The sequence below is a fragment of the Lates calcarifer genome, linkage group LG15, assembly GCF_001640805.2.
Source record: "Lates calcarifer isolate ASB-BC8 linkage group LG15, TLL_Latcal_v3, whole genome shotgun sequence".
NCBI lineage: Eukaryota > Metazoa > Chordata > Actinopteri > Centropomidae > Lates > Lates calcarifer.
In genome coordinates, this window is record NC_066847.1 from 22,289,783 (window position 1) to 22,314,991 (window position 25,209).

At 40.9% G+C, this 25,209-nt stretch overlaps 1 protein-coding gene across 1 annotated transcript in view; it reads left to right on the top strand.

The window, feature by feature from the left end:
- The window catches only part of fhod3b (formin homology 2 domain containing 3b), an 84,347-nt gene that overhangs the window by 9,842 nt on the left and 49,296 nt on the right, over positions 1-25,209 (top strand). Inside the window, 1 exon segment of the mRNA XM_051075771.1 lies at positions 3,240-3,304. Coding sequence (XP_050931728.1) covers positions 3,240-3,304 — 65 coding nt within the window.

Here is a 25,209-nt window from a genome sequence, read left to right on the forward strand (position 1 = left end):
TATTCAGAGTTTCTCATCATATCCTTTCGTCTCTCGTAGGACAGCTCCGCTTTCATTATTTTCATTTTTTTCTGACCCACTTGGACATTGTATTGCAGACTCTAGCAGCACACAAGATTTTCATTTGAGGGGAAAAAGCGCATTTGAAAAGAACCAGAGGAATTGTCAAACGCAGTACAGCTTAAACTTCAAGGGAGGAAATAAAACACCAGTTGTCCCCTCTGTGTTTGCAGTGCAGTTTAAGGGTATTATTAACAGAATAGAACAGCTTGGTGATTGTTCAGTGTGTGTGTGTGTGTGTGTGTGTGTGTGTGTCTGTCTGTCTGTCTCTGTCTGTGTATTTGGTTGTGTGTGGATGTCTAAGTGTGAGACCTGGTGAATGGTTAGTGAAGCAGCCTCTTGGAGTGAAATTAACCTGATAAGATAGCCTTAGCCTCATTCTTCAGCCTCTGTACCCCACCTGGCTCAGTGAGGCACTGTGGGTCCCTCCACACATACTGACGCAGGAGTCTCTTGAGTGGGGTTGGGGGGGTTCCACCAAGAAGTGCTGAGTCAGTAGAACTCTGTGGGGCCTTCTTGTCTGGCATTAATTGGTCTTCAAGGGGGAAATACTGGCTTTACTGTATTCCAAGTATGTGTGTTCACATTTTGTGTTGTTTTATAAACAGGGCCAGTAATGCTGCCTTAGATAAAGCCAGCGAGGATGGAGCTGGCAGCCATCCATGGGTCCAGTTGCTGCTGCTCTGGGTATTAGGATTAAGACTGAGCTTTATGAGGGTGCTGTACAACAAAATAATGTGGGGTATATAATTGGCAACTACAGTTGTTAAGTATCCACAGCTGCATTCCTGTATGTAATGTTTGATAGGCAAAGTGATGGTGATAAATATCAGATTCATGCCATTGAGATTTATTGTCCACTCCTCTCTTCATGTACAGGCTGAATAAAAATGGCCACATGTTTTCATTTAGTCTTTTATGAAGCAGTCAAATTTTGACCAGTTGCCTTGGCTAATGGTCAGGAAGTAGAACATAAGTAAGGAGTAATTGTTTTAGGTAATGGTCAAGTCTAATCATTTCATATTATTAAAAAATAGTCATGGTTATTCAAATGGTAGCAACAGAGGTATTTCAGAAGCATGATGTTTCACATGATGAATCAGATTTAATAGGAGTGTAGCTTAAGTTAATTATACAGTACCACCGCTGGAAGAAACCAGAACATTCTGGCTCAGATGAACACAAGACCAAAAGAAGACCAAGGAATTCAGTAGGTATTATACCCCAACATGTAGCCAATTTGTTATTTGGCTGACATTCTTTACAGTTACTATTATTTCTGTAACTATGGACTCCACCTTTTTACAGGCCTGCAGCACTGTCTGTGGGAGTGTCCAATTTTTGTGTTTAATTGGTGAGAGGGGGTCTGAAAACCTCACTTATATTCCATGCACGTTTGTTTAATTTGATAATGAGCATGTTGGCCTGCGTAGCCTCAGGTCTTGGTTAAGCACAGGGATACTGTTGCAGCGAAGCGGAGAGAAAGCAGACGTTCGTGACAAAATGGCTCTGGTTACCCGTTTGCCTCAACAGCATCACAGAGGATTAAGTTCCTGTTTGCTGTCTCATCTCACCAGTGAAGGCCCGTGCTGACAGATGTTGCTCCTGTGTCACCTCTGCATGTTGCTGGATATTAAATTTGATAAAGAGTGAGCATATGCAGACTTCCCCTGCCATGTAATCTGCTCGTGTGCATGTCAGTGCAGTCTCCCACTGACTGGTCGGGGCAGGAAAAAGATGTCAGCTTGTCTGTCTGGGACAGTTGTGCAGTAATGCTGCTCGTTTATGGAGAGGCAGTAGCATAATGATTTGCCTTCTGTGCTGATGGGCCTCGTCTCTCTCTCTGTCAGACCCATTGCTGCCTGATTGTCACCCACAGCGGCAGTCTGTTGCTGGCGCTGCGCCAGTCTGAACAATCACACAGCCTTTGTGCAGGCAGCATAAAAGCCCATTTGTCAAAGAGCTGAATTAGGAGGGGGGTGTTGCGCAACTCTACCTGTTGTGCTCTTGTCCACAGTTGTGTCTACTGGGTTTGTTTGTATGCTTCTTTAGCTAGTCTGGAGATTAAAGGCACAATCTGAGATCCAAATGTAAACAAAAAGGTTTACAAAAAGGCTGCCACCAAAATTCTAAATACTGGAGTTGAATTTGCTTTCTCTGTCAAATTAATAGAGATGACACAAAAACTAAAACAGAGTCATTTTCTAATCTCTTTTCTAATGTTGTTATGTTTGTTCTTGGGACGCAAACACAGCAGAAATATTTCATTATGGCTGGCTGATAAACACTTGGTTGATTCCTGCTATAGATATCCATTGCTGGCCAAAAGCTATTAAAGATACATCAGTCAGCCACACTTGCGCTAGGTGACTTGTTCCTTCTTTACCATGAACACGAGCAATGTAGGTTATTTTTAGTCCCACATACACTGTCCTACTGACACAAATACCCACTAACACAAAGTTGCCTTTAGTTTTTTCATAGGATTTGTTGAGGTTTGTTATTTGCCTTGTCCTTTAAAACAGAACATTTTACTGATTTAAAACTTTATATACATTAGACACTGGCCTTCTAAGTAGGCAAATTATCCTTTGTATGACTACTAACTACACTGCTCTCACATTTGCTTTCACAATTGAATAGAATTGAGGTGCATTGTTGCAGACTTTGTTTGGGACTGTCATTCAGACATTGTAAGCAGTTGACAGGCTAGTGATAGGGTCTTGGCATATCTCCATTAACACAGGGGGCGGAGTTGACCTCTGACTTGCTCCCATCCTTCATTTTCACCTATAGGGAACCTTTCCCCTGCTCTGTTTCCACGACCTGTTCCCTGCTGTTCTCAAACTGCAAATATTGAAAGGTTTAGATAAGACTGGAAGGTATAATTTGTTGAAAAAGAGTTAGCTTGAAGATCACTTTGCACCTTTGCATAGTAGCCATTCAGCTAAATGTTCTTGTCAGCACTTGTCTGCCTCTCACATATTGATGGCTGCCTTAGATTCAGAGAGACTGTCTATTTCTTTATCTTGATACAGTTTTGTGTTTGTGCACTACCCCTGTACACACACACAAAAGCATGTATGCACACACAGACACACACAAATTGACATAATCTCAAAGGTCAACTTGTCCACATAACATTTCTCTTTCTCTCCATTTGTCTCTTTTCTTCACAGGAGAGGCAAGAAACACAGCATTATTCTTCGAACACAGCTATCAGTCAGAGTTCATGCCTGCATTGGTGAGTACTGTAATATAAACTTTGCACTCGTCACGTCTCACTTTCTGATGGTCAACTTGTCTTCTCCTCATTCTATATCACCTGTGAGGTATGGGGATATAATTACCTCTATTACCAGTGAAATACGTTATTTAGGTCCTTGTTGAAATTGCACAGTGGCAATTTTGGGGAATAGCCTAGAATCTTATTTGAGTGAGAATTAACAGTATTTATCTGAAATCAGACCACTGGCACACAGTAGAGACTGAAAACATTTTATGAGTTACTGTGTTCTGTCACTTTGTTTTATTGGGCCTCCTGGTGTCTTTGAGTAATGAGAGGGAACTAGCACAAAGAGCTGAGTGAAAACATATGCAAACGTGCATGCAAGTGGCATGCATACAGACATATACACACAAAGTGCCTATCAGAGTTTGGCTTTTGTTTAACTGAGGATGCTAACTGCCTGAGCTTTTACTAACTGCTATGGACTAATTTTGGTATGAGTTCCTGTTTTAGGCTCAATTTTCCCACATCGTTCTGGCAAAGATGCAAATAATAAATAGGTGTTAATTATCCTGCTATTCTCCTGTTTAATGGTTGTACAATGTAAGAAATGAACACAAACCCTTGTAAAGTAATTTGCCAGAGACTTTAGGGCAGTTTTAGCAACAGGCCACTATGGTTGTCAGTAGCAGAACGTGGAGAAGCACACTTTCTCACACTAAGACACGTGCTGCCTCCTCTACAGGCTTCAAGTGTAAAAATAACCCAATGCCTGGAAAAGCTATTAGGTTGTAAATTGTCAGATTTTAAATTTGGTCGTTTTTCTCTTGTGCAGCAGAAGTCAACTAAAGGCCCAGACATTTTTCATTTGAATGAAGTCACTGTGATCTGAGAACTATCTCTGATAGTCATGTCTGGCTATTTATTCTACCTACTGATGCATGACGTGTAATGGAAAGGTTTGAAACCTCCAGTGGATCTTTTATTGAGATTAAACTATTGGTGAAACGCACTATACAGCTTTTGCTTGAACCTGATGAGGTCTAGTTTGTACATGCTGATTGTAAAGGGGATCTCTTTGATGCTCTTGACACTATAATTATGTAACTTAAACCTACCATATATTATACTGTATGACCAGGTTTGTCAAACATTGCTAAATCCCTATTGTTAATAATATTGCTCCCTGATTTTATAACACTAGCCAAAATCTATTTTGCCTGATGTAACAGGTCACACACTGAACGTGGCTGTACTTGTGAATATTTGGCTGAACCTTGTCCACACACTCCTCTGCACTGGCTTTACTTTATTCTCTCCTCCTCCTGCTGGTGCATGGCTTGGCTTAGGGGAGCCTGGGGAGTGGCAGACAGACTGCTGCTCCTCTCTAAGTGGATGATGACCCTCTCTCTCTCTAAGTTGACAACCACCTGTTACCCTTCTCTAGTCTCCCTCAGCGACTGCCCGCGTGGCCAGCTGATTTATTTCCTCCAGACTAGGTGGTCACTGTTACTGTAACTTGTCCAGACGTTTGAGCCTAATTTTATCTGACTGGAGGGCTTACCTCGTAGCCCCACAAGTGCAGAATTACTGGGTGATTTCCCTGCTCCACACAGGAGATAATTCGTTAGTCTTCCAAAGACAAATGGCATGGTATTCCTTAGGCTTGTGCTTGCTGTGTATTAAGGGATTGAGTGTTTCCCTGCTGTCAGTTCATAAAGACCAAACTGTGCCCAAGAGGAGCCCCCTTATTGCCATACTCTTTTGTCTTTCTATAATGAGAGATGTTACGCAATGAAAAAAAAAGCTGCACTCTCTTACAATAAATTGCCTTTGGAAAATAGCCAGCATAAAATGTACCAAGGCATCAGAGTTTAGCACTGTGATTTTCTGGAAGTCTCTTGGAAATGCTCCTTTTGTTTAAGTCCAACAAGCTTGAACTAATAGCACCACTCTGGTGTTGGCTTCAGGTCAATGGATACTCATATACAAAAGCATTACCAGTGCTTTTGTTTGGGTATGATATCCCGCTTTTTAAATGTATCTTAACTTAAGATTGGGTGGCAAATGAGCACACCCATGTTGTTAAGATATTTTGTTTATCCCAGAAGGCCCCTTCATAAACATGAGTGATGAGCTGGTTACAGTTGTGTATGTAATCTGTGTTATTTAGCACTATTTTGTGGAAAAATCCATTGTGTGTATTTCAACTTTTAATGAAGTAGTACGTAACTTTGTTTAGGTTGTCTGGTTTTTTGGTTTTCTTCAAATTTACACATCACATGGCTCTCATTCAGTTTACTTGCCTGTGTGTATGTGTGTGTCATGAACCACAGCAAGAACCTAATCCAGGCTTCCCTAATCATAGTCATTAGCTCTCACACACGTATGGCTCCGCGTGGACCAGGCTGAAATCTTCGCAACAAAGTAAGTGGAGGAAGGGAAGTGCTCACTCAAAGAGCTAATGGTTTATTAAACTGCTTTTTACCGATCCACTTCTGGCACAGCGATTTGTTGTAATCACACAGTGAGGCAGTCCAGGCTTTTTGTGCACTAAAATTGCCTGTCAGGTACTACACAAACATTTACCTGTGGGTGTTCTGCACAGAGCTTGACCTGTTTTACCACCACTAAACTTTAGTACAAATTAATCCCTAGTTTTATCCATAGTAGCCTTCAGTATAAGCTTTCCTGGAGCTCAAAGGGCAAAATCATGATCTTTTCAATGGATGTGTTTTTGTCGCTAGATAACCAGCAGTGGTGACGGTTTGATCTTTGTTTATATTTGTTTGACCAGCACAACAGCCTGGGCTTTAGAAAATAAACTCAACTCGTCCCTCTCTGCGTGTCAGCACTGGCCACAGCCTGTTTATATTGTCAGGCTGTTATTGTTGTCGGTGGACTAGATGTGGTAGCGAGGGCCTGATTAAAGCAGACTTGTATTCATTTTAGAGTCGTCTACAAAGTACTATAGGTCCTCTTTATATGTGCCATTTTGTTTCTGAGGTTGCCTGAGTTGCCGTGATGTTATATGATTTGATGGTATGGAGAGTCTTAAGACACGGGGAGAGACAGAGAGAGACTGCAGAGTGGGCTGCAGAGTGCTTAAATGGGGATACCAAGTTAAGAATTAACAAATGTCACATATGTTTTGCAATCATCAGAAGCTCTTGAAAAGTAAAGACTCCAAACAGGCTTTTGTGGCGCTCATACAGATGTACAGTCAGAAGCTGCTCCTACGGCAATTAATGACATTTATGCAATGCTAGGCTAACATTTGATGTGGCAAATCTATCAGCTGCAATCCAGAAAATTCTCCTTCATCCCCTGAAAATCATCTTGAACTCTTTTACTGTCCCACCCATTAATCATTTTATGTGGAGCCAGCTGTATATCAGTCACACACACAGATTAGTGGGTGGTGCAAACTTTTTTTTTTTTTTTTAGAAGTAGTAATTATTCACTAATGTAAAAATCATACATTTGTTGAAAGCTGAAATTTGTCGGTATTCCCCTTTAAGAGCAGGTTCATCTGTCAACACATTGATCCCAGTTGAGGAGTGACAGCTGTAATCAGAGGTGACACATTCTTAGTGGATTATCTGCCTTGTCTTTTACAACCTCTTATAATCTGGGCTCAGGGCATGATTCATTGTGACCGCTGTTGACTTGTGTTTCTCTTTCGTGCTATAATTTTGCCAAATTGGTAGTTTTGATCCTCAGGTTGACAACTGAAAACTCTGTGGTTGTTCAAATGGAGGACGATGAGCAGTAAATTCTCTGCGATTATCCCTCTGCAAACCATGCTGGAAGATAAGTTCCTGGCAGTTAACAACATAGTTGCATGGAAATATATACTGTCACAAGTGTGGGCTTTTTCTAATGCTTGTTTATCTAATTAATGCATTATTATGTACAGTATGTGTGTCTGTGTGGAAAGTTGTCACGTTGACTTAAGACAATAACATCACCTGCAGGTTTTTGTGGTGCTCCCAGCCACGGTGTCTTTTCCACACACTTTGCCAAATCTGTACTAAACCATCTGCACTTTTGTGAGGACACATAAAAAACAATTCCAGTAGTTAACCTGTCTATTAAATATATCAACTAAAAATGCCTGCTTTCATTTTATAAAGAGGCAAGAAAGTTAATTATACCCAAGGCTATGGGTCACATCCAGTTCTCTGCATCAGCTAAAATTAATTCAGGGAAAATATTCAAAATCTATTCATACGTGTATGTGACATTGTTATTTGGGTAATTATAAAAATGTTGTAGCACTGTCCTCAGTCCTTGTCAGAGTATCTGCATACAAAGGATCCTCAGAATTGCGCCAAAGTGATCAAATCAAATATGTAGTCATGTTTCTGTGACCAGAGGGTCCCAAGCAAGAGGGAAATAATTAAAAACATTCATATCATGTGGCACCTGTGAGACATTGAGGAAGATCAAATGGCCTGGTCTCTCATCTTTTCAACTTCCCTCAAAGAGACCCCAAAATGGGATCATGGACTTAGAGTCACCCCAAGAGGCCAACCTAAATAACGCTGTGCCAAAGAGGAGAAATCTGAAGCAGCAAACATCTCAGGGAGAAGAAAGAGCGGAGTGAGGTGTGCTCTTCAAATCACAGCTGATAGCAAAACTGGATCAGTGGAGGATTTGATGGTATCACTCAACTCACACACGCTCAGGTTTTTTTTTTTTTAGTTAATGTTTGGGCATGTACCCAACAACCCCATGCAGAGAGATATCAACATAGCTTAGGTTAATGCTTCATTTATGGGCAACAGTAAAGGACAATGTTTCCCCTCATTTTGTTTCTGTGCTCTCACAAACTAAAATGCTGCATTTTCCATTGCTTGGTAGGATTATAGCTAATTGTTGGCTCTTTTGCAGATTTCGTTTTATGTAGTGTACAGGGATGTAGACTACTAACATTAATTTGTATGAGCACACTCACATGCTCACGTTCACATGCACGCACTCATGCAAAGGCATGCACATATTAAGGGCCCATCTGGTTCCAGTTGTAAGGCCCCTCAGTGCTGCTCCTCACTGGTCCAAAAAGAAGAGAGCTGTCTACATTTTCATCCAAGAGGAGTGTTGTTTTCTTTTTTGGTATGTTTATGGGACTGAAGGAGAAAGGTGAGCGTGTAGCCTGACCAGAGGACAACACTGTTTTCTTGTGGACAACCAGATGTCCTATAGCCTTGTTATTAGGTTTCAGTAAAAAATGAGCCTCTGTCCCTTTCATTGTGTCAGAAAAAAAAACTCCTGTCAGGAAGTCAGATCATTGGTTCAAAATTGATATAACTTACACTTTTATAGTCAGCTCATAACAAAGAATTGTTTTTCAAAGTGGCACATTGTGACATGAGTTGGAGAGCTAAGAGCGAATTCCATGTGAACCAGACCGCTCTGGGGTTTACCACTACTGTGAGACTGGAGCAGCCTCTTGCTGAAGTGGACAGGTGTGTAACCTAAGTAGCCACAGACTTTAAACAGCTGACTGCTCTCAGGAAAGAAAATTTGGAAGGAATCTGAGTTTGCTTTTGCTCAAACCAACATTTATTTGATGTCTGCAGAGCGTTGTTTATTGTATATTTACACAGGGGTCTATGATGGTTTAGGGTTGAGGTTTGAGGTGCCTCTGCCCAGCCAGTGTTTGGCCTCTCTCTGTGTCCTTAGTGGACGGAGGATGAGGAGGAGCAGATGGGGAAAAAAAGACATGCATGAAGTTGTTGCATTTATCTGAATGTTTTTACATAACACTGACAGGCGTAAATGCAATTAAAGCAACTAATCTGTCTACTCTGATTTATGTTTTATGCCTTTTATACACAGTCTGTCTGCATAAGCACCTGTCTCTGAACGTTTAGAGTTTCAGACAGTCCCTAATTCATCATCTTTGTCATATTTGAGTTTTTCTTTTTTTTGAGAGGTTATGGTTATGCTATATGGGCAGGAAGACTTTGAGTGCCAGTATTAACGAGAAAAAAATCCTGACCTTTAACTCAGTATCCCACTGGCCTTCAGCCAAATCCTAGTGTGCCATGGAATTCCATCTCACATCCTCCCTCACATGTCATGCTGGCTCCTTTTCTTTCCTTCAGCTTTGATGTCAGTGTCTTTGTAAGGAAACGTCTCTTTCCCTCTCCGCATCCATCAGGAGAATATGAGAAAATGCTTAAGAGAACCAAAACACTTCATATTTTCTCTGTTTGTCGTTACAGTAACTGTCACTCATCCGACGCTCTGTGAAATGGCGTTGTTATTTCTTCTCTCACCTTGGATCAAGCGGTGTTGCCACAGCTGGCTAGCTTTGAATCATTTACCATTGCTGCCTGGCTTTGAAGGAGGATTTATTGGATTTTTGTCACATTCATGTGCAGGGATTGATTTAGTCTTTAAGCTGACATCAGCTGGGAAAATAAAGATTGACACGGCCTGTTTAGGTTTGAGTTTAGAGGGTGTGACAGTCATTTTTGCACAGCTCCACTTTTGCACAGTAAGAGAACTTGAACTCAAAATGTCACTCGTGAAATTAGAGACTTTGGTCCATGTTGTTTTGGTGGTGAGAGCCTGATACAATTGTGGTAGAATATTTGAGTGCTACATATTATTAAATTTCTGCACTAGTCATCTGAATCCCTTGTCTTCCACAACCAAAACTCTTAGCCGTACTATGTTGTTGTAATGCTCGCCTTGCTCTGTCCCTATTTTTCTTCTTTTTCCTCAAGTACCTCCCTCTTTTCCACCTCATTCTGCCTTTCCATCTTACTTCCCTCTGACTTGTTAGCTTCTCATGCTCTGGGCACATAAAATTATGCAGATTTTATGTTTCTATTTTATCAGGTAAACAGTAGCCATCTCATTTCATGGTGTAAGCCAAATTAATAATGTCCCTTTTATTATCTCTCCATGACTCGCTACAGTGCTGTAGCTCTGGAACACCTGTGGCTTCCCATGTTTCACATTGTATTGTGGTAACTGGCTGCTAGCCAACAGAAACTTCAGGCATATTCGTCGTGAGCCGTTTGGCAAAGGTAGAAAGTATGTGGCATTCTGTGGTGATGTGTTGATGATTTGTGAGCTGTTCGCCCGTGCTCTGCTTCACAAACAGTGTAACCACCCAGAGGGGAGACATGATACACAGCTGTGGAATGATTATGGATATCGTAGAACATATTGTAATCCACTGTAAATATTAGCTAGGTCATCAGGTATCTGTTTCTTTTTATCAGTTTCAAACATGTTCAAGGCCAAGGAACAACCAGAGTTGTTATTTTTAGGGCTGATGTAAGCTCGGGCGCACGCCAGAAGTGGGATAAGTATTATTTATTTTGTAGGGCCCATAATGAAACATAATATCCTTTTCACCATTAACCTCACAACATTTATTCAGTTTATCCTGAACACTGAGGGGAGGTAGGGATTCAGGAGTTCAGTAAAATGTAAAAAAGGTAACAAATAAGCATTTTACAGGTGTTAGACTTACCTAAAGAATCACAAAGGAGGATGCTGTCTATAGTGTGGCGATAAAACCACGTTTCCATCTCACTTTGCTTTTGATTAATCCCACAACTGAAGCTGAAATACTTGATCCTCTCACCTCCATTCCAGACGTTACTGGGTGACCAGAGAGCCCAGTCGAAATAAAGAGCTCAAGCACTGGGAGAATCTCCTCTCACAGCCCACCCATGGCTCTGAAGGGGACCACTCAGAGTGGCCTTAGCAGGAGAAGATTGTACAACCTTTGTTGTTGTTGTAGCAGAAGAATAGAGCCATAGATGGGGGGGGGGGGGGGGGGGGGCTTGGTGCCTTGTGTGCATTTCAGCCAAGAGCCTACTTAATCAGTTCAGGCATGTTGGGCAGTTGGGATGGCTCCATCTGAACCACAGGTTACAAGAGGATTCAGAGTGTCTGCGCTGAAATGCATGTCGCACAAGTGTCTTACAAATGCTCATGCAAAGCATATGAACACGTGCATCATGGGTGATAATAGCACTGATGGAGCTGAGGGGAATTTGCAAGTGGAGAATGCTCTTGAATTCAACAATGAATTGTCAAATTTTGTGGAAAAAAAAAATTCCGTACTAATTACATTTGAGCTAACCGCTTACCCAATCTTCCCCCGTGGTGACAGTAAAAGAAACATTGTCTGCTTTTGCTTAGTCTGGGTTATAAAGAGGAGTGAAAATCTCTATTGGTATAAACCATAAGTGATATTTCCTGAAGTTGTGAGGAAAGCGAGCCATGTTTACATCATTGTTGTGGTTAAGGCTGTGTAAAGTTAAGTCTCATCTTTCAGTGAATATGTCAGACATTGTTGTGATCCATTCAGATCTATTCATATGTGTTGTGTGGTGGTTTTCTCAGTGGTCACTTAAGGATCATTGAACGCACAAAGCGCTAAAATGTTTTGCTTAGGCCTCTTGTTTATAAGATAAAAGCCTGTACATAAGCCTTTAATCTCTGTGTTTGGAAATGTGAAAAATGTTTGAATCTCTCCCAGTGTCTGGACCTCAGAATCCAATGACATCAGTGGCTGTTCTCCTCGCTTGTTCTCCGCTTGTTCTGTGATGAATGCCTTTTGTATTAGTGAGGTTCAACACAATGCTAAGAGAGGCCGTGTAGGGTTTCATTCAGAATTTGCTGTTCTCAGACACATACTAAAGACATGGGGTGGACACAAAAGACAAAAAACTGTTTGATAAAAATGGATTGCATTATCATCTTTTCTTATCTTTTTGTTTTTATCTTTAGGGGTGAGGGGGACTACTTTAAGATATAAAGCCACCACAAACTACAGCCTCAATCAACAGCATTCTGAGAAAGAGCCAACAAATATGACACAAACATTTTAGAAAAGTAGCATCATATTGTACAGGTGTTCTTGTTTCAGTCCCTGCACTGAATTGTAGTTACAAATGCATCTAGATGAGCAAGTCAAGTTGAATGTCTATTAGCAATCTGTAAGCTTTAAAAGAGATTTTACACTCTTCATTGACACTCTAAAAGTTATCAAAAGACAGGCAAGTAACAAAATTTAAAGCCAGTGCACAAAGCCTGTTAAATTAAAATGAAGCTTAAAATCTGGAGCCTGGGCCACTGAAACAGAATGGAACATACTGTATGATATCTGGGTTATTAACCATATTTGTAGAACCAGTATGGTATAGTAGGCAATAGTCGTTTTTTGATTGATTAAAACACAACTCGATATTCTTAACTTCACAGAAAAGTGCTAGACATCCTAAAGGGATTGTAGCATAGGTCCACTTTTGTCTCAGGTGAGGCAGGAAGTGCAAAATCACTTTGTGCCATCGACCACCGTTGACCTTATGTGGCAAAAATGGCATGCACTTTTGGGTGCACTTCACAAATGCAATAATTCTAATTTAGTTTAGGTACTTCATGCAACGAATGCAATAAGTGCACATTTTGTTCTAAGTTATGTGTCACCCTGAACCACATATTAGCCCCAGACTCCCTCCTAACTTTCCACTCCTGCAGCTGAGCACAGCCTACTGTGGCAGGCAACAGGAGCAGCTGTGCTGGAATAGAGTCATGAAGTAGAAGAGTGTGATTTCTTCTGTTCATCTGTGTTTTCTGCTTTTGAAAAATTAAACCATTCTGTCTAGTTTTTGCCCGGGACATGAGCTGCTTTTGTTTAGCAGATGCTAGTGTTTAATCTGTTGTAAGACAGCTGACATTGCAACAATTAAACAGCGTTGGATTTAGTTTCAGACTTACTTTTTTACATTTATTGCAGTGAAACCAGCAGAAAATGCGGCAGCATCCTAAATGTTACAGTAAACAAAAAGCTGCTCGGTCCTGCCTATTCATCCCTACCATCATTTATTATTTAGTGACAGCACAAAGATAACTGATGGGTCATTAGGCATGTGAACTTGTGTACTATCCCCATTACAGTAAAGTGTGCTGTCTCGACCAAAATTTACTAGTGCAGACAAAGCCTTCTTGGACTCGTCATCACCAGAAGTCTACACGTGCTAGTCTGTGCACACACCTGCTTTCTGACAACTGCTGTCTGCTACGCTTTTGTCCCAGTGAGACTACATCACAGGAGAGAGGCCAGACTCTGTTGAATACACAAACACATTCATCAAATTTTGATCAGAGCAGCTAAATTCCAGCCACATGAGTAGTGACTAATGAAAATGTTTATGGTGCCAGGCAGCTTTTTATTCCCAATCCCACATTTACTGCAGGTGGTCACATTTGGAGCCCCGACATTACGTTTGGAACAAAACATTAACATACATGCATGTTGGATCCATTATGAGTGATTTGATTGTCAGTACAAGATTTCATGTTCTCTGGATGTATTTATTGAGCTAATGTTTAGTCCCAACTGTGCAATATACAATATAGCACAGTGAGAAAGGAGTTACAATCCAGTAACTTTTATTTTGCACACAGCTGCAGGTTAGTTTCTGCTAGACTTTGTACATAATCCCCTGTTTTGTCATCCTCCTTGGAACAAATGTAACAGTTATCTATTTCAGGAAGCTTCCCCAGACAGCATCCACCATCATTAAGTATCCAAACTTATCTTTAGTCACCTGGATGCCTGAACACAACAATGTGTTCACATAGTCTCAAGAATCTTTCCCCGCTTCACACTGATCAGTAAAATTAGACCTGTGTCTTGTGACCTTCACCTACCAACAGTCAGCTGTTGCAGACAGCACAAACTCCCAGACTGCCTAAAGGAGGACCCCCCTCCCAAACAAATCCCTGCCATGTGCTGCCATCTGAGACCTTTGTGTCTCAGCATTTTAGAGGAAGGGTTTTAAACCCAGCCATGTACTTCTGCTGAGGCTTGTCCCGAGACAGACACTATCATTTGACTTTACTGGAACAAATGCAACTGGTATTTCAGACCTGGCATAGAATAATAGAAGCTAGATTGAAACAAAATGTTCAGGCATGATTACATGTTGCCATGATGACATTTGATACCTAGACAATATGTACAAATGGGTGTAATTTAAATACGCTTTTGATTAGATAAAGAAACAGAGGAGTGTTCTTGATGCGCGGCCATTTGGTTTCTTGACAAAGTCTGTGATGATGCATGTTTGCGTAAGGAAAATACACATAAAAGGCCCTGTTCGGGGGCTGTCTTACATGATGGACATGCCACATTGTTCTGGTTTCCTCGACAAGCTAAGGGCAGATCTCTTACTTCTGACAGCAGAGATCCAGGGTCAACTGGGGTTAACCCTGTCTAACCCTCTTGGCCACCTGGAGACCCCCACTACACAGCTCACCAGGATTATCCCACACCCTCCTACACATGAGTTGCACACATATTAAGGGTCATAGAGGTCATTTCTGTGTCTGTCTCTCTCTCCCTGACACACATACACTCACTCGCTGCCCTTCTCTCTGCCTTTGATGCCTGTGTTCTGGGATGCTGATCCTGTAAATGCTATAGGATGAAAGAGGCGGTTTGGCACAGGCCTGTGTGACCTCTATGGCTTTGGCTATGGGAGCTGGCTGCGCCCCCTTTTTGTTTGGGTTTGACGCTCGAGGGAAGCTGTCACCCCTGAGGTCAGCCTGCGTCGGTGGGCTGATTGACCAGAGGACCACCTCCTGTCACCATGAAGTGATTTATGAGAAGAGACACAATCCCAGCTCCTGTAAGAAACATTGAATACTGAAGCTACAACATTATTTCTGTCCTCTCGCCTTCCTCTGTGGTGTTTAGTAGGGCATAGTAGGAAAGAAAATATTTTAAAGAGACTGTTTGGCATGAGTTGTATTGGCTTCCTACCAAGACATTACCTTTTGGACATACTGTAGATACCTGCTTCCCTCAGAGAGATTCTGTTAGGTAATGGTAATGTTTGGCAATGGTAAAACTTTCAACCATTTTTTCTTTTTCTTTTCTTTTTTTTTATTGGCACACACAAAAAAGAGGTTAAGTGGAATTCAGTCTCATGTATTTCTTCCTGTGGAAAGTTCCTGAATAGGAGAAATGATTTTTCATTCCCAGTCTGGGACGTTTCACATATGTCAGTTTTTTTTATGGCTTAATTTTGCATTAATCTGCTGCCCCATATTTTTGCACTAAACCACTTTTCGTGCCCCCCGTTTCTAAATCGAGAAAGATGGTTTTAGAGGGAGAGAAAAAGACGGGGAGGAATGTTCCCCTGCTAAGACGTCATGTGGTGTATGACTATGCACACCGCCAGGCCGGGCTTTCCAGGCCCTCTCAGAGAGACGAGTCTTTCCTGGAAATCTCAATTTACCTCTGAATAATAGAAAAGGGACAATATATCACAAATATGTATGTCTACATGAAATAGGGAGCTAATGGGGAACAGAGTTATTAATGAAGGTTTATAGTAATATGAGGAAATGCACTTAATTTGTTGGTGTTTTTGTATTTGATAACATTCTTATTATTCAGATTGATATCATGTTATCAGGTCAGCTGAGCATCTAATGTCTGGTTCTGGTGCATTTAAGGAATGCACTCTTCTACCACTGTTGGTCCCTGTGTCTCTCATCTATATGAAGTAACTATAAACCTTAAAGGCATATCACACAGTACAGTGCTACGGATCTGAGGAGATGTCTTGAGCCAGCTCTTTTTGGTCTGTTCCCCATCAGGCAGGCTGCCTCAGCAGGGCCTCAGCCTGCCCGTGAGTGGAAATCTTTGGCCCATGTTATCTTTGGAAAGTGTCGAGTCCACAGAAACCCAGGAGCAAGGAGTCCAGTGTCAGCTAGACATCCCATGCTCGCTATTACTAAGGAAGGATGGAGACATTGTGCTGCAGCAGAATGAAGATGAGCTGAAGTAAGCAGCAGAAAATAGGAATACAAAGTAGTAAAAGGACTTTCTATACTGTTGTCTGGTTATGTGGCTGTTTCTGAGTCAGTCATTGGTCAGTGATGCAGTTTACTGAGCATTTTTTTGGACAACACAACAACAAAGAAGACCACAGACATGTTTAAGATGAGGAGACATGATGAGCACTCTCTGACAATGAGAGCTACATGGTCCAATGAGATGGTCCAAGATTGGATGTTGCTTTCAGCTGAGACAGCTAGGGTTTTTTTGTCATGAAAAAGCTGAGGGAATGTGGGACAAAGAGCTCCATATGTGTAGTAGACTGTAGTGTAGTGTAACCCAAGTCCTGTAGTGAGGAGGGCCTCATCCACTTAATGCAGGAATCCATCTCATTCTGTCTGTCTATATTGCTGTGATTTTTTTTCCCTTCATAATGACCCCCAAGAGCCAGCAGGAGATTGGATGGCCTCCTATACATTCTGCATGTTGTGGCGGGGCATGACAAATTAGCACCCTGCAGAAATGTTGAATTTCTATGGATGTTTGTCTCATCAAAACAGCATGTCCATTTCCTGACTTGGCAAACAGGAGGTTCTGGTATAATGGAACATTCATAAGGCTTTCAGGCAGGGACGGTTTCTCATCAGATCTACTGTTTTCTCTTGATGCATGAGTTTATTTCATTATTATCATTATCATTAAATAATTTCTTACTTTAAAACCTAGCTGGCCATGCAGCCCATTTGGAGCCAAATCAAAGTACACTATGTAATTAAGTAAACCAGCATGCACTGAAACATACACTGTGATCTATGTTTAACTCGCAAGTGACTGGTATCAGTTTCTACCCCAGGCACTACATACCTGAATATTTTATTGTGGTATTATGTTAATCTTGTGATTTATCTCTATCATTATATATTGTCTTACGGTAAATGAAAGAGATTAAATATCTTTTCATGTCACGAGAGATGACCCCAGGCACACATCTGTAAAGAAATGCAGCTTCCTTAGAAAATCAATGCCTATCACAAGTTAGCTGAGCCCAAAGTGAGGCCTTACTGCTCAGTTCAAAACAAAACCTCAGATGTATTGGACTCAGCTTATTTGTTACACGATGTTACATATTAGATTGACTAATTATAAAAAAAACTCATAAGTCTATTTATAGCACTGACCTTTTATGCAGCAGGTTTTTTCTTTTTCCTGGAGGAATAATTTGACGACGTAAGAAATTAAATGTGACTTATCATTCTCATCATCACCAGACTGAGCACTCTGTGTCACTTGATCCGCTTGCGTGACTAAAATATCACATCAGCTGTGCTCGTGACACAGTAGATATTCTGTAGATATTCTTCAATAGATATTCTGCGTCAGATAACGAGGGGTAATGAAAGAGTGACCTGAATATTAACAGAGGGGCTTTGTCGTTCGTTTAGTTGCCTTTTAGAGAAAAGCTGAGCACCAGCAGGGGGAAACGGAGACTCCACCACGTGCCATGTGCCACATATGTCTAACGCAACATACTGTATTTTTATCTCACAGTTTTACATGTACTCTTGTGTATATTTAGCTTAAACCCCCGCTCTGTTTTAACTGCTCAGCTGGTGACTCATTAAGAGTGTTTGCAACGGTGCTAATTTATTTTTTGATCTAACCCACATAGATTCTAGGTGAAGACAGGTCTCACTTTCCTCTCACATACATACAGCATGCCCTAGCTGTATCAGCTCTCTCCAACTGATCAGTTTAGTAACAAGCTCTATGTTTAGCGAGTAATTTAACCAATAATAGGTCATGGAGAGGTGCACAATCCCATGTATAAGGTATTAAAACTTTATACAGATGGAGGAGGGTTCATTGCTCTATATCGCTCTATTTAACTTTTCTGTCATTTTCAGTATTATGTAACCAAGCATCTGTCAAGGTGTAGTACAAAGTTGCTTACGCTGCTATTCAGGCCGTGAGTGAGGTAGTGTTTTGTCTGTGCCTGGATGGGCCTACGTTACAGTATTCCACCACCCATTAAATTGTGACATGAGGGGAAATCAGGTTGATGGCTTTACAGGATGTCCGAGGAATTTTGGTCATGCTCAGTAAAGCTCAGAGAGAGAGAGCAGGGAAAAGCAGTTGAGACCTGTCTTTAATTTTGCATAATGTCTACATATGGCAGCTCTGTGTAAGTAATCAGTCCGTCTTTGATTGCTTTAACCCTCCCCAACTTTTGTAGGAACAGCTGATTTTATTCCCCTTATTGTTCAGCTCAGTTAAGTCTGTCCACTTGGTGTTTGTGTGCAATTCAATGAGAAACTAGAGGAGTGTTTTCTTTCTACGCTGGGGTGTTTTGATTGTTTTTTACATTGATACTACAGGGAGAGAACAAAACCCCCCTACTAATATCGATTACCTAAGAGACTGGAGTCATTTTCAGTCTTTCTAACAGCCTCAATGCTCCAAGGAATGCTGTAATACAAGCACTGAGCCATGCGTACACAGAGATTTGACCGTGAAGGTGTTGGGAATTCACCTTGGTATTTCTGAAACCGCTGTTGAATCTGTTAAGCTGTGTGTGTGGGGGTTTTGCCATCTCTTAACATACTGAGGGAACAATGCATCAAAAGGTGCACCTGGTCCTGTAAAAACACTTCATATTTCTTGGCGGTTACACTGCTATGAAGAGCTCATGTCAGACCTAATGCCTGGCATGAGATGGCTACAGATCCACCACGCTGGTCTGTATGCAGGGAAAGGATGAAAACGACTTATCACACCATATTACTTTTTCCAGTGTTCTAGGGTGCCAGAGTTGTACGTCATTCTGTGTTAACCTTGGATATAGGCCTACATTAAGTGTTTTCCAAATGGCAGTACAGCTGTAAATATCATCTGTGTGAAGTTGATGACATTTTTTTGTTTGGAAATGCAAATTTTAGGCCACACTTGTAAGAAACCATTCTATTAAATTTTCATCTCTGCCTGAAGCTGCTTGTACGTGTTTGACTCAGGATGTCTTTCTTGTTGCCATATAAAATAAGTTGAGAGGTTTGGTGGCTGATGTAAAATGCACTTTGGACACGCCTCGCTGGTGCTTGGTTAAGATGCTTTGAAAACTCACATATCAAAGTGCTGATTGTCAAACCTCTCGCTGACACACACTGGTAATTGCCATTCAAAATGTGACTGCCTTTTGTAGCTACCTTTTAAAACTGTAATTTCATTACTTCAAAGGTATCATGCCTTCCATGCAATGACTCTAGTTTTGTATACCCCCCCGTTATTAGGTCATCATCACCTTGACGACAACATAAACACAAGGTAAAGGTGGACATATCGTCACAGAGGATTGTTGCAACCCAGTCACAAATACACTACCTTAACTTTAGCTGTAATTGTACCATTGCAGTGAAGAGAAATTCCCCCTTCAAAATCCAGTGATATTTAAGGTTTTATTTCTGATGGACAGATGTGGATGTGAACAAATGAACAGACAGAAAGTCACCCCCACTAACCCCTCCCGCCCCTGCATTTCACTTAAGGGACAAAACAATGCAACAACACAAAAATATGGGTCAGCAGAATCAGATGATTATGTCCCATGGCTCACAGTATTATAAGAGACCTTTATCTTGCTTTAGTCATATGAACTAATACAGCTGTTTGGAACAGTTAGCGGTGTCCAGAGGGGAGATGATGGGACACAAACTCAGACTCCACACCCAACATTGCTACTTAAAGTCAAGTTTAATTTTCCCTTAAATACTTAAACTCACTTTAATTAGTCCAGTGTAAATGACTGACTCATCTGTTGTTAAGAGGTAACAATTTGAAAAGCAAACAAATAACTGCTAGTGAGCACTTTGAGTGACAAACATGTCCGCAGCTCTGAGCCAAAGAACTGTGTGGTACAAAAGGCCTGGTTTGGCAACCAGCACAGCCTCCAACAACTGCATTCACACAAAGTGAATTCACATGTCCGTTTGCTTAGCTCCCTGGGAGTTTATTGTTGTATTTGGGGTTTTGAACATGTCAGTTAGATGTAATGAATATAATGTTTGTATGTGTGTTTATTTATTTATTTATTTTTTTACCCATTTTATTGTTTGTTCGTTATACTGTTGTGGTCACAAATTGCTGGGGTGGACATATTTGGTATGTTTCCATGCACTGGAGAATACATGAAGCTGTCATATTCTATTGATGTCTGATGGATTTTTTTTTTTAAACTCCAAACTTGTCAAACAAATATATAGCTTCATTCTTTTATGATTATATTCATATTTTCCCTGTCATTGGCTAATTTTATGGTGTGTTGCTGTACTGGGCATTCACATTAATGTGACAGGATGAACAAATTGACTATATGCTGCCTTTTTTGACTTTTTGGAAGGCCACAGTGGTCAGGCTACAGTGGTCAGGCCACTTTCACATTCACAAAAATACATAAGTGTCCACGTAATCAAATAACCTAAGATGGTGATTTCCATCCATGTAATGTACTGGCAGAGTGCTACAGTATATAGTGTTGAGGAGGGGTCATATAGTAAGGAGAATTGGTCATGTGGGGCAAGTAAAAAAAAGTAATGTCAGTGCTTAAAACAGCATTACATCCAGTTTTAGTTTTCCACAATGGATTTTGGCTGATGGGAGGCATCATGTTTGTCGTACATGTATTATGTCGTTCCAGGTCATATATACAGTATCATAGCTTTCAAAATAAATAAAATTTCCAGTTGTCTTTCCAGTTTTACCACATGGATGTTGACGTGTTAACAGAAAATGGTAATGAAGTAACTTCTTAAGAATGAGAACATGGCATCAGTACTGTTGACTTGACAGCAAATAACTTCCTATGTCTGTCGGTTGCCTGTTCTCCCTGTGTTTGTGTGGGTTTCCTGTGGGAGCAGATATATGGGTCAGATGAATGGGAAACTCTAAACTACTCACAGGTGTGAATACGGCTGTAGCTGCGTTTGCCTGCCTGTGCTACTAACAACCAGCCCAGTGTTTCCCTGCCTCTTACCTAGTGCATTCTGGGATAGGTTCCAGCCCAGTACAACCTTGAACAAAATATGCAGGTATGAAAAAGAAATGGATGGATAACCTTTTTTTAAACGCACAATACCCTCTGCTTTTAGATGAGCAGAGTAGTAAACAGGAGAGAAGGAAGCAGGCAAATGAAGAGCGTAAGGTCCAGGGATCAGATGTTCACCTGTACCAGCTCTCTGCTTGGCAGTTTGGATAAACAGTGGAGGACTCTGTCCGACCTCTCTGTCAAACAGACTGATATGAATCACCTCAAACTCTTTTGAGCAATCCCAGCCGTCTCTGTCAACACCACCACCAAACACATCTCATTACCTCTTATGTTTTCACTGTTATATATTTTCTGTCTTTACAGCTAAATAATACTATACCGCGGAATGCACAACTGTCAAATGATTTTCTGCTACTTACATTTGCATTCAGATTTTTGTTTGCTAGATACATAGACAAGACTAAAGTGCTAACACAGACCAGTTAAAACAAAAATCTCACCATAAATCTGCTAATTACAGTTGTGGGTTTGTTGGCTGGTGTGACAGAGGGGGCCGCAGTGGCTCTGTGAACCAGGCCTGCAGCTGTCACACACATCACACACATGCAGACTTCACTTTTCTCCTCCTCATTCCCCACTGATGTGGCCCAGTCAGCCCAGAGACAAATGGGCCCAGACATGGAAGACATTAAGACTAGCTAAAAACAACATGCTAAGTACAGACTTGCTCTCCCACAATGCAAACACAAAGTGTTCACTCTGCTGCAATTATACACATTTTGACATGGATGGCAGGGGAGACAGTTTTCTTTATATTTATGTAAACGCTTGTTTCAGGAAAAGTTGAAGATGTAGAGACATTTTGTGGCCGTGTTAACATCGGGATGAAAGGGTAAAAAACCCCAAATTATTCAGGTCAAGGGTTAAACATGGAGATATGATAGGGTATTCAATGCACACTATGTTAGAAGTAATGTTTTAATAATGTACATGGGCTGCAATATTCCTGTCGATTGCATTCAGACTACTTGGAAAGAGGAGACACAAGCAAGCTAGCCTTCCTGAAAAAGTCTCTCAAACTCAAACCCAGCAGTCTGAGGAATGCCCCTAACCCTTCTCCAGTTTCAGATCAGATTTTAAGTGTGTGACCTTTGTAAATACAGCTATTCTTAACACCTGAATTGTTTCTAAATCTGAGAGTGCAGCTGGTTGACATGATGTTGCACTTAGGTGGACACGTTGCCAGTATTAGATCATCTGATTATCTGGTGTGCATCAAATCAAAAAGTAAAGCTACGATCCTGACAGCCTCTGGATATAACATTTGGTGAGATTTCTCCTGAGGAAATGCCGGAATAGTATCAATCAAAGTTGTTTCAATCAATCCTTCTCAGTGTTGAGAATATATATGGGGGGCCAAGAGCTTGCTGACATGATCGGTAACAAATGACTTACTGTTGCAGTGGGCTTGGAGGGGGGGGGGCTTCCCCTGTCGATCCTCAAACATAGTGTATTTTCTTAAAGGAGACAATTAGCTCTTGATGAGGCAGTCGGCCTCTAGGAGCTGTTGATATCAGGGGTCAAAGGTCACTTTTTGAAGAGGAAAAGCCAGTGGCATAGACCTGCTCCTCCAATGGGAAAACATCACTCACTTTTTTTCTCATTTATGTGCTGAACTTATTTGGATTGGTACCAGATGCTGATGCTGCAGTTTGATAATGTTAATATATTAGTGACACATTCAGTTCAAAGGGAGAAAATAATTGTGATATTTGTGTATTCATAAATTGTATTTTTTATATTTGACAGTGTCTTTTTCGCCCCAGATATTTTCATAGAATAAGTCATAACTCACAGATGATGCTAGACTTTTCTGCCATTGAACTAAGAGTCATAATATATTTCAGTTCAAGTGGAAGTCTATCTGATTGTACCACAGTCAATATTGCAGTAAGTTGTGGTTAAGAATATTGACTTTTATGAGGGCTTGAGACAACAGTCAGTTGTCAATCAATGGATGTTTATTATTCATAGTTTATTTTACCCTCCGTGTCTTGAAAGTAAAATTCCATAATGTTTTCATGTACAAAGTGTTCATTTTTAACTGATGCTAACAGTGTCACTCTATGGATGGCAGTGTTGGTGGGTCCACCACTTTGGTCCAGATTGAAATATGTTAGAGCTTATTAAATTGATTCCCACAGAATATTGTACACAGTCATGGCTCCTATATGATGAATCATACCAACTGCAGCGACCCCTTGACTTTTCCTCTATTGTCACCATGAGGCGGACATTTGCCAATCAATCACAGGACTTATACTGTGGAGCCACCAAGAGGTTGATATATATTGTGTCTTTGAGTGAAATTTAACAACTGCTCGATCTATTGCTGTGAAATTTGATGAAGACATTGATATCTCCCTCCAAATTAATTGCACTATCTTTGGTGATCATCATTACTGCTATCATCAGGCCAAGTTTTTACTTTTTCCAATCCTTTGGTTTATGACCAAATACCTGCAAAACTATTGGCTGTACTTCTGTTTAGCAGCAGTTAGCAAATGTTGGCATGCTAACACACTAAGCTGGCAAAGATGATAAGCATTATACCATCTAAACATTAGAATGCTAAGATTGTCATTGTGACCATGTTAGCATCATGTTGCTGGAATTAACATTTAGGTGAAAGCATCACTACATTGAAGTACAGTGCATGGCTGTAGACCTTACTGTCTGTTTAGCATTCTCCGATGCACAAGGATTGATGAGTTTTACAACACTGCCATCAGCAAAAGCACTTTGTGTTGAATAAACAGAGGAAGAAACTGCATAGTTACCATAACCAACAAATGTCAGACAAAGAAAAGACCAGGAGTTTGCTGCATAAGTCAAAACAAAGATGCCAAAGCCCTGCATGCTGACACTGTTTAAACACAAAATGATTTCTTGGAAGTGCAGCACAAACACCAGAGCAATGACTGCTGGCTACCAACAATGGCGTCAGATTAAAAACAGCACCATCTTTCACATCACAGCTTTAATTATGGCGGGCTACTATGAATTACAGCTAGTCTACCATTTATGGTGGCTGGTAGTTATAGTATGTAACTAGCTGTAGTATGTTGTAGTTGTCACACCAACCAACTGTCCAACCACGGAAAATTTAGACAGGCAATAGAAAAAAATCTAATCCTCCCACCCCAGGATCAAACATATCAACAACAGTCCACTTGAAGGAGACCAAATGAAATAGTACAGCCATTACCCTGACACTGTAAACAAACATGTCTGTTTCCCCCTCTGGATGCCATTAGGAATGTTTCAATGTTTGTTTTAGTCATTGAGCAAAATGTGTTCTTTCTTCCTCTTCGTACTTGAAGAGTATGCAAATCATAGCATTCATTCACAAGCCGCCATTGTTCTCAGTCCAAACACAGCTTGTGTTTGTAAGTCTGTAATTGTGTGGTATATTCTGCTCTGCTTATCTAACCTCCACTCTTTCTAATCATGTAATATTTAGAATATATAGAGGTTACGTTGTCCGCTGGTTAAATCCCGCGGCTTTTACAGGGAGTGCAAAGGCCGCTTTGAGGCCTTTATGGAATCCAGCTGGCTTGGTCCAGCATTTCCAAAGTTCCACATTTATCTGAACCAGATCAGAGCCAAGCAGAATCCAGTCAGACACCCACTGCAGCCCAGAGAACAGCAAGAACATTTCTAGAGAACATGAACACATTTCTGTACATTTGTACAGATTAAACACTGGGATCATGAAGTTGTCTTCACTCCAGTATCTATTGTACCTGCTGATACTAGTCTTACATGCTGACAGGGAATCTGAAATCTGCCATACAACTCATTTTGAATCTCCTGAACTGTGAAATTTGATCTAAATCAGTGAAATAACACTATTCATTAAACCTTAGCTGGTGAATGTGAAACTGTAACCCTAATACTACACATGCACACACACAATCCCATCCTGACCTATGGTAAAGTGCTTTAACTCTCCAACACGCCTTAGCAGGTGTGGTAATATTTTACGAGAAA